This window comes from Hydractinia symbiolongicarpus, chromosome 14, assembly GCF_029227915.1.
Source record: "Hydractinia symbiolongicarpus strain clone_291-10 chromosome 14, HSymV2.1, whole genome shotgun sequence".
NCBI lineage: Eukaryota > Metazoa > Cnidaria > Hydrozoa > Anthoathecata > Hydractiniidae > Hydractinia > Hydractinia symbiolongicarpus.
The window spans coordinates 12360101-12370502 of record NC_079888.1 but is presented as its reverse complement, the minus strand read 5'-3'; the positions used below and the strand labels follow the sequence as shown (position 1 = coordinate 12370502).

Sequence of the window (10402 nt, the reverse complement as noted above, 5' to 3'; positions counted from 1 at the left end):
CAGAGGAACTTGTTACCATAGAAGAGTCTATAACATTTGTGAAAACAATGTCTGCAACCGAAAAAGTCAATTCTGTTTCAACGGAACCTGCTACCTCCGACGAGTCTACAGCATCTGTGGATGGAATGTTTGCAAACGAGGTCAAGAATTCTGTCTCACAGGAAAATGCTACAACAGAAGAGTATATCGAGTCTGTGGAAACAATGTTTGCAACAAAAATGCCGAATTCTGTTTCAGAGGAAGATGCTACAACAGACGTGCATACCGAATCTGTGGAAACAATGTTTGCAACCGACGATCTCAATTTTGTTTTAAAGGAACCTGCTACCTTCGACGAGTTTACAGAATCTGTGAACGGAACGTTTGCAACCGAAGCACTGAACTGTGTTGGAAAGGACGATGTTACAATAAATCAGTATGGGCAGTCTGTGGTGGACGTGTCTACCGACAAAACGTGTACATCTGTCATGCTGGACGTTTGTACAAGCGAAATTACTATGGTTACTGTGGATCCTTAATCTATCGCACAAGTGATTACAGATGCGACAATGGAAAATTGTATGGGAACAAAGCTTACAAGCCAGATTATCGAGGTTAAAAAAATCTTATCAGAGTTATAAACATTTGATTATAAGGTAAAAGTATTGTAATTTTGGGAAACTGCGGTAAAGGAAAACAATACTAATTATAATACAACATAACATTTGTGCTTTTTTCTTTGCAGCAACAAAAATATAAAAAAATAAATTTTTTTTATTTTCGTAACTTAATTTTGCTCTATATGGCGAAAAATATCCCGTTTGGTAAATGCAGAAGGCTTTATAAATAATAAGCAACTCTGATACTGATTCTAATTTGTTCAGCAACTCACGACGTATAGCCTCAATCACTTGCAATAATATTTGCGGCAGAGTTAAATAAATTCATAACTGAAAAACACCACAAAAAATTAAAGACAACAAAGCCCGTAATAAACGTCAAAAACGATGACAACAAATGTTTTATGTACGCAGTAATCTCAGCGCTTCATCCACGACCAAAGGACCCACATCAATATACAAGTTATATCACAGTTCACAAGAAACGAAGACGCGTTTGACCCACTATACATATCTGGACATTATGGTTGGATTAAAACTTACAGCACTTGTCTCATCTCAAGTAAACATTCATGGCAGCAGGAAAATTATATGTAGATGCTGTTTGAGATATTTTCAGTCATGTGTTTCAAAAACATACAGAGGCCTGCAAGGGATGAATGATATTAAGCGAGGAGGAAAGATCAAAACCGAAAACCAACCTGCTGAATAAAAAAATGCAAAACTCCTACTAGAGCTAGCAACCCACAAGGAGCAATTATCCATATCCAGGATGTTATTAGTGCTTTGGACTCAATGCACTTGCTCCTGTTGCTATTTTTTTAACAAGTTTAATTTTGTGGGAGAAATTCTTCGCACCCCAGAGGATCCAATTGCGTACACCCTGAAGTGGGGCGAAGTTTTTTTTGGTTTACAGGACGTGCGCCAGGGACCTGACAACACATAACACACACATAGATTTAAGAACCACACAAATGGCTCGCTGACCCTGTGATCTCACAGTCATGCACTGCGAGACGATAATGATGAATGTTCGTTTTGATATAACTCGTTCACTTTCACGCAAATTATTACTTCTGGAGTAAAAAATTAAAATAAAAAATTCGGTGAAGAGGAATTCCCTTTTGTCTTGTTTTTGATAATATAAAACTACTAGTTAAATAAGATGAAGCTGAGACTAACCTTAACCCTAACGCTAACCCTAACCCTAACCCTACAACGAATTTTATTAAATTAGCGAAGAACCAACCGGAAACTCCGATTTAATGTACAAACACGAGTGCTTACTCTCTTTCAACATCCTAAAAATACATGTCCAACCATTAAATACACTAGTTTCCTTGTCAATAATTTTAACATCGGAACGTTGATGGAAATTAAAATGAAAAACATCTTCTGCTGATATTGGATATTTGTTGTTATTGCTGAATAAACCTTGTCCAACAACAGTAATCCCCTCTTATCCACCCTTTCATCAGCAATAACGTCATTCACAATAAACAGGACCTCACAACCTGCCAATTTCCTTAGAAAACCAATAACTTTAAACAACTTATTATCGGGTTAGGTAGTTGTGACTTGTTGGTAGTTAGATGGTTAGAGAGTTGTGATTTGTTAGCATCTAGTTGGTTAGGTAGTTTTTATTTGCTGGTAGCTCGGTGGACAGGTAGTTGTGATTTGTTAGTATCTAGTTGGTTAGGTAGTTTTGATTTGCTGGTAGCTCGGTGGACAGGTAGTTGTGATTTGTTAGTATCTAATTGGTTAGGTAGTTTTGATTTGCTGGTAGCTCGGTGGATAGGTAGTTGTGATTTGTTAGTATCTAGTTGGTTAGGTAGTTTTGATTTGCTGGTAGCTCGGTGGACAGGTAGTTGTGATTTGTTAGTATCTAGTTGGTTAGGTAGTTTTGATTTGCTGGTAGCTCGGTGGTTAGGTAGTTGTGATTTGTTAGTATCTAATTGGTTAGGTAGTTTTGATTTGCTGGTAGCTCGGTGGATAGGTAGTTGTGATTTGTTAGTATCTAATTGGTTAGGTATTTGTGATTTGTTAGTATCTTGTTGGTTAGTTAGTTGTAATTTGTTAGTATCTAGTTGGTTAGGTAGTTGTGATTTGTTAGTATCTTGTTGGTTAGGTAGTTTTGATTTGCTAGTAGCTCGGTGGATAGGTAGTTGTGATTTGTTAGTATCTAGTTGGTTAGGTATTTGTGATTTGTTAGTATCTAGTTGGTTAGGTAGTTGTGATTTGTTAGTATCTAGTTGGTTAGGTAATCGTGATCTTGATGTGCGGTAGTTGATTAGATGGTTTTTTAATAATTGAGTATTTAAATTTGTTTGTTAATGCCTGGTTGTTTGGTGGATTTTTGTATGTTTTTGAAAATTTTGAAGGTTAATCAGAATTATGGAAGGTTTAGTTGATGGTTGCGGTGTAGATAGTTGTGTTGGCTTGAAACGTGAAATATTGATTGCCTGTGTTAGTGGCGGTGGTACAAAAAAAATATCTCGGTAAATATTATACGGAGGAACAGATTGGTGCCTTGTCGTTTGTTGATGTTGAAAAATCGGTTGTTGTGCGAAAAATATAGAGAAGAGAGATTCTAATCCAAGAAAATCTAATCCAATTTACAAAACGGATTACAAAGATCCCTAAGTAAATTAGTGAAGTTAAGGAACTTCAGAATAACCTCCATCATACCAGTGAATTAAGTATTGCTAGTGCAATGTTGTTGAAGTTGTTAAGGTCCCTGCGCCGAATTTAGGTAAAGTGCATTATAGTGACCCCGTCAAGTTGTTTGGGATTTTTGGTGCGTCCATATTTACGAAAGATTCTTTTCTCAAGCAGAAGATTATTTCTGCAAATATTTAAGTAATAAAATGTTAATTTATTCTGGTTGTATGACTGTGGATCACTAACATGATTTTAATGAGGACTTAGTTAGAAAGTCATATAGCGAGACGGGATGGATGAAAGTAGGGTCAAGAAGATTATTGCTGATAAGCCAACTCCTAACTAACAAAGCGCAAAGGTAATTTTACGAATAGGTGAGAGACTAGTTTATAGGCTTCTGACATATTTTCAAGAAATATTTCTGTAAAAAACGCCGTTAAGAACCATTATGAATGTGTTGATTTGCTGGATAATTCTTTAGTTTATGTATGATCAGATAAAGTTATTGATTTCCGCCAGCGAAGGCGGAATCTTTAAAATCGCCTGAGATAGATAGATAGATAGATAGATAGATAGATAGATAGATAGATAGATAGATAGATAGATAGATAGATAGATAGATAGATAGATAGATAGATAGATAGATAGATAGATAGATAGATAGATAGATAGATAGATAGATAGATAGATAGATAGATAGATAGATAGATAGATAGATAGATAGATAGATAGATAGATAGATAGATAGATAGATAGATAGATAGATAGATAGATAGATAGATAGATAGATAGATAGATAGATAGATAGATAGATAGATAGATAGATAGATAGATAGATAGATAGATAGATAGATAGATAGATAGATAGATAGATAGATAGATAGATAGATAGATAGATAGATAGATAGATAGATAGATAGATAGATAGATAGATAGATAGATAGATAGATAGATAGATAGATAGATAGATAGATAGATAGATAGATAGATAGATAGATAGATAGATAGATAGATAGATAGATAGATAGATAGATAGATAGATAGATAGATAGATAGATAGATAGATAGATAGATAGATAGATAGATAGATAGATAGATAGATAGATAGATAGATAGATAGATAGATAGATAGATAGATAGATAGATAGATAGATAGATAGATAGATAGATAGATAGATAGATAGATAGATAGATAGATTCTATCCAATGAAAAATACTTTATTAAAAGTGCTATCGAAAGTTAAAGCTCGTGTAGTGTAGAATAATGAAGATCGTCTTATAATGCGGCATCTTTAATGTTATTAACGTTTCTCTTTAACATTATGTCATTTCCTTCTGTACAATTTTGCAAGCACGTAGACTAAAGCTATATTCAGCGGAACTAATTAATTATTTCTGACTTTTATTTTTATTTATTGTGTTGCATTTTAACATTACAGATTAGTTACAATCTCTTTAAAAATAGCCGTAGTTTGTCTGTGTGTCCGCGAAAGCCGCGTCCCGTAACGGAAACAAGAAATTTTAAAAATGCGCAAAATGCGATATATTTTGGTCCACTTTGTTGCAACGATAAAATTTAAAGGACGAGCGAACCCGTGGATTTTTCCACGGGCTAACGACTAGTCTCTTTAATAATAGCCGTATTTTGTCTGTCTGTCCGCGGAAACCGCGTCCTGTTACAGAAACACGAAATGCGATATATAAAGGACGGGCGACCCCGTGGATTTTTCCACGGGCTAACGACTAGTCTATATCATATTACTCGTATACGTCTGTCTGTCTGTCACGCAAAATGGTAACCGCGGTAGCGAGACAAACAAAATGGGGTAAATAAACAACGGCGAACCCGTGGATGTATCCACGGGCTATCGACTAGTAATAAGAGAATACTCAATGATAATTCTCCGTTTTAAAGGTCTACTTCAAATTTTAAAATCTTTCAGACTAATTCCGGAAATCTTCAAGCCCCTGGGCTTCTTTTGTTTATTTGAGATCTCTTATCGCAAAAAAAAAGCATGAAAAAAGAATTGATGTAGAATTAAAATGCATTCCATAGCCTAAAAAAAGGATAAACTTATAATGTTTGTGACCGTTTATATAAGAATGATGTTCTTAAACTTTTTAAAAAAAGGATTTGAAGTTGCAATAAAAATCCAAATACTGTATCAACTTGGGAATGAACAATAATGAAGTATTAAGAAACATTACGGAAATATGTATTTTGGTAATATTTTCAGACCATCCGATTTTTATCTAGAATTAAAAATATTTTGTGTAACAAGTAAAGCTTTTAAAACATAATCTACAAACTTCCATCGACTCAAACAGGGAATATTTGCACAACACTTGGTGACTCCTTGCATGAATTAAATGGATTGGCAAAATTGGCCAATCACAATTCAATTTTAAACAACTAAACTAACTTTCCGCGGGTAATTTTTAGATGAGTTCGTTTTCTTCAAATTCGGCACCTGTCCGTCCATCACGCATGATTACACCAGGTGTAAAGAAGATGTATCTCCTTGTCTTTTATACCTCCGTGATTGGAGTGTTTCAAGCGCAAATGAATTTGTCACTGACGAATTTTATCATATACTTTATACTTCAAACATTTGTCTGTCAAAATTGTCATCAGCTTTAATGTATTCGTTGGGTCCAAGTACATACATAACGGATGTTAAGATATCAGACTGCTCAAAGTGAAAATTTTGCGTTAGGGTTATTGTAATTAAGCTAGCTAACTGGTTAATAAGCATAATTCCTGAATTTAGCATAATCTACGTAACATATTCTGAGACAAACAGTTGAGCAATTAAAGTATTAGTTCCAATGTCACTGGCTATGTTGCTAATCTCTACATCCTTATTCATCCACTTTCGATAAAGCGGAACATTTTTCCATCGTTAAGGCTTGTTAATCTGAAGGTTGCCAGTGAACGGGAATAATTAATAATTGGTGGGTAGCCGAGAAGCAATTTGTTTTAATGAACATATGAAAGTTCATCGAAAGTTGATTCCATAGCGGAATATAAAGAAATATAATTTGTTAGAATGCAAAGATCGCAACAGCATTTATTTTAAGGTTTTGAAACGTTTATTTCGCTGTTATACGATATACATTGTGTCTTTAAAAACAACTGAAACACAGTGGTCGTTAAAATTATTTAGTTTTTTTCTTTTTTTAGATATTACAAAATTTTTTGTCAAAGTATTTGTCGTGATAAAATGATAATTTTTATTGTCATTGTTTTTTGGTTCATTTGATTCTTTTTATTTGTTTTCTTTTTATTTCTAGCTTCTGTATCTTTGTTAAACATACAGGTAATTATGGAAAAAAATAATTCAACGTTATTGATGATTTCCTGTGCACTTCTGATCCAAACAGGTATTTTTTTTGGTATATTTTTTGTTTGTTGTCTCTTTATTGTTCTGCAGCTTCTGCACGAGATTTTTGATGATTAAAAAGTATTGAAAACAACGTGACGGTTGAAGTAATTAAAGAAATTCTGCGAAAAAGCAAACAAATCCGCAGTGCTTTTGAGTCGTGAAATTTTCTTCCTACGAAAAAAATTTAAAAAAAAAGTTTCTTAACCATTAACCATTATTATATTGCTTTTTTTAAAAACTAATTCGGGCTAACTTGTTTATGAATCTCTGACTGATACTACGTACTTGTGATTTCGTTGGAATATTTTGGGCTTTGTACCTTCTTAAAAACAATTCCGACATGGATGCAAGTCTTTCAAACTACATATGTGACAGACTGTTTTGTTTGTTAAGGAGAGTTAAGACATATTCTCTTAGGGCAAGGCATTAAGTCGATTTGCTATGTGTAGAAACCGGTATCATATGTATAGGTTGGCAGCAAATTTTAGTAAGGAAGACGGTAATCATACAGCGTTTTTCTTAGGTGCATGTTTAAATTTAAAGTTCGCTTGTGAATCAACACAGTTGGAATTGAATTGTCCAAGAAATACCGTCGTCAATATAAGTACTGTTGAATACGGTCGTTCGGGTTACTTAGCAACACATGTATGTCGTGGTAAGAACTGGCAACAAAATTCAAATTGCCAAGCACCAAATTCTTTCAAAGTTGTTTCCGAGAGATGTAATGGTGGCCAGTCATGCATTGTTCCAGCTTCAAATAGTCTCTTCGGAGATCCGTGTCCTGGTGTGGAAAAAGTTTTACAAGTTAAGTACAGCTGCCTAAAGAGGTGAGAAAGGGTGTTGTTTCTTTAAGATGTTGATATACCTATTCTTGTTTCGGATTTTTTAATCAAATTCATCCACATTAAGAAAGAAACCTTATTTGATTTTAAACATTTTGAATTTTAATCCTTCCTGTTGGAGTTCGAATTAGAAAGAGAGAGAGAGAGAGAGAGAGAGAGAGAGAGAGAGAGAGAGAGAGAGAGAGAGAGAGAGAGAGATAGAGAGAGAGAGAGAGAGAGAGAGAGAGAGAGAGAGAGAGAAATCTTGTTAAAAATTAGTTAAATTTCACTCACAAATGTTTTATTTGGTATTAAATCTTTACATAATACTCACACAATAAATAGTTGTCGGTTAAGTTAAGTGCGTGAAAATAAAAAAATAAATACCGTGGATAACCACAAACGACAATTTTTAGGGGGAAATAGAACCTTGCTTTTGATTTGGTATATAACTTCTGCTTCAACAAGAAATTGTTGGTTAATAATACTGATACTAAAGTTGCTTGTCAATCTTTCAGATTCTAGTACACTTGCTTACAAACTGGTTGCTTATAAACTGGTTGCTTATAAACTTGTTGTTTACAAAAAATAAAACGTATAATATAACCTTGCTGTTTTCTTTGCAATACCTATATAAAGTACAAATGATAGGAAAATACTTCATCAGAATTGACTTAAAATATTTTTTTACTGTAATATCATTTTTATTTCCCCACTTGCAATTTTATACACAGGGTTGTAGCATGTGAAAATAAAAAAGCACATATAGAATGCCCACCTGGGACTGAGATCGAGACTGCCTATGCTAATTTCGGTCGGCTGTCATCAGAAGTTTGTCCGGGGTTAAACTCGAATGCTACCACATCGTGTCGAACAATGTACTCGCGTTATCGTGTGGGTATTGAGTGTGACTATTTCAGAAAATGTTCAGTAGATGCAACGGTTCGAAAGTTTGGTGGAGACTTGTGCCGCGGTGTTCCAAAATATTTGGAAATTCATTATCACTGCAGGTGAGAAGAAAACACCTAAATGTATCCTTCCAATTTCTTAATAAGAAAGGGTGATGTAATATTAACAAAAATATATCTCTTGTCTGTTTAAAAGCAATGGATATAATTGTCCGCCAATATCTAGACAATATAATATTTAAATCTGTATCTGATTTTCGTGAAATCTGCGACATCATCCCGAGTCTGATCTTGAGTAATTCTTAGGCTCGAGATCGCAGAAAAGGGTTCACAAAATTAATCTCCGACCTTTTTGACTAAAAGTAAATTGTAATACTAAGAATAACCTCGATTAGGTGTGTCATCTTTTCCAAGTCCGGTCGATGTTAAAAAGTTGAGAGACACATCTGTGCAAATACAAAAGAAAATGTTTAAAAACATAATTTCTCTTTTCATAATTTTCAGGAAACTTCCTATACGTGAGGTTGTGAGTTGCAATGGTAAATCACTCAACATACAGTGTTATAATCAAATCCACATCGATCACGCTGAATTTGGTCGACTTTCACCCGATTTCTGTCCAGGACTGAATTCCACAGCAACGAAAACATGTCAAACAAGCTCCGCCTTAAGTCGTGTTAAATTAAATTGTCAAGGAAGACCAGATTGTTCCTTTCGTGTACCTACAGACTTGTTTGGTGAACCTTGTCCCGGTATTCCTAAGTATCTCTTAGTTCGTTATTCTTGCGAAAGAACGCAAAATGGCGGCTCACCTGCAAAATAGAAAACAATTTATGGAACAGATACGAGCATCGTTATTGAATTTCCGCGCCCGAAGGCGTAGGAAATTCTTTAAAACCGTCGTTTTTTCTTTCGGAGCATTTTTTGAGAAAAAATCGACCCTGGGATTTCACGTTGGTCCGTCACAGATGTAAACTTCGTACTCAAGCTCCTTAACTACTGAGAAGTCTAGTATTGATGCTTCAGGCCAAAATTGGTATTTGTTTTTCGACAAAATTTGACACAGTTAACAAAAAAAGTATGCTGAACATAATGGTGACATAATAATTTTGATTTTTGTCACCTAAATGTCATTTTAGGCCAAAATTGGTCCAAAAATAAGAACTACTTTATTTTCAACAAAATTTGGCACAGTAAACAAATAAAGTATGCTGAACATGATGGTGACATCAAAATTTTGATTTCTTGTTACCTAAATGTTATTTTAGGCCAAAATTGGTCTTAAAATTAAAACTACTTTATTTTTGACAAATTTTGGCACAATTAACAAAAAAAGTATGCTGAACATGATGGTGACATCAAAATTTTGATTTCTTCTTACCTAAATGTCATTTCAGGCCAAAATTGGTCCAAAAATTAAAACTACTTTATTTTTAACAAAATTTGGCACAGTAAACAAATAAAGTATGCTAAACATGATGGTGACATCAAAATTTTGATTTCTTGTTACCTAAATGTCATTTTAGGCCAAAATTGGTCCAAAAATTAAAACTGCTTTATTTTCGACAAAAATTGACACAGTTAATAAAAAAAGTATGCTGAAAATGATGGTCACATCAAAATTTTGATTTTTTGTCAACTAATGCCGTTTAAGACCATCAACGTTTCAATCGCAAGACTTTCAACCATGAATGATAGGCTGTATTTTTTGTTAGCAATTTCTTTTAAAATGTGAGTTTATTATGACACGTTTCGTTTTATTTGCGTTTGTTCTAAGATATAATGTCACTGATGGGCTTTATCTTCAGAGGTTCATGCACCAAACCCCTTCGAATGTTTGGCACAATAACACAACGAATTAGCAGGTTTTCATCAAATATTTTGGTAGCGCTCGGAAATTCTTAGAGCCCCCAGGGCTTCTTGTTACATTTTAAAGTGTCATTGGTTTTATTTACATTTTAAAGTGTCAGGTGATTATTTTGGCAGGGCATACAGAAACTAAGAATAAAAAAATATGTCCTGCATAT

The 10402-nt window shown here is 34.1% G+C and overlaps 1 protein-coding gene and 1 long non-coding RNA gene across 3 annotated transcripts; both read left to right on the top strand.

Annotated features, from left to right (window-relative positions):
- The first annotated feature begins 1215 nt into the window (after positions 1-1215).
- Positions 1216-3596, top strand: LOC130626049 (uncharacterized). The gene is made up of 3 exons (XR_008981799.1): positions 1216-2298; positions 2332-2496; positions 2695-3596. It is a non-coding gene; the product is annotated as an uncharacterized LOC130626049 (long non-coding RNA).
- Positions 3597-5965: 2369 nt separating this feature from the next.
- On the top strand, positions 5966-10121 carry LOC130626048 (L-rhamnose-binding lectin CSL3-like). Of its 2 annotated transcripts, none has more exons than XM_057441159.1 (5): positions 5966-6341; positions 6581-6644; positions 7170-7473; positions 8202-8477; positions 8880-10121. In XM_057441159.1, the coding sequence occupies exons 2-5, from the start codon at positions 6587-6589 to the stop codon at positions 9196-9198; spliced, it is 957 nt and encodes a 318-aa protein (XP_057297142.1). In that variant the 5' UTR covers positions 5966-6341; positions 6581-6586; the 3' UTR covers positions 9199-10121. The 2 variants fall into 2 exon arrangements, with proteins under 2 accessions (XP_057297142.1, XP_057297141.1); XM_057441158.1 differs by having other exon boundaries at positions 5968-6341; positions 6555-6644.
- The last annotated feature ends 281 nt before the right edge of the window (positions 10122-10402 follow it).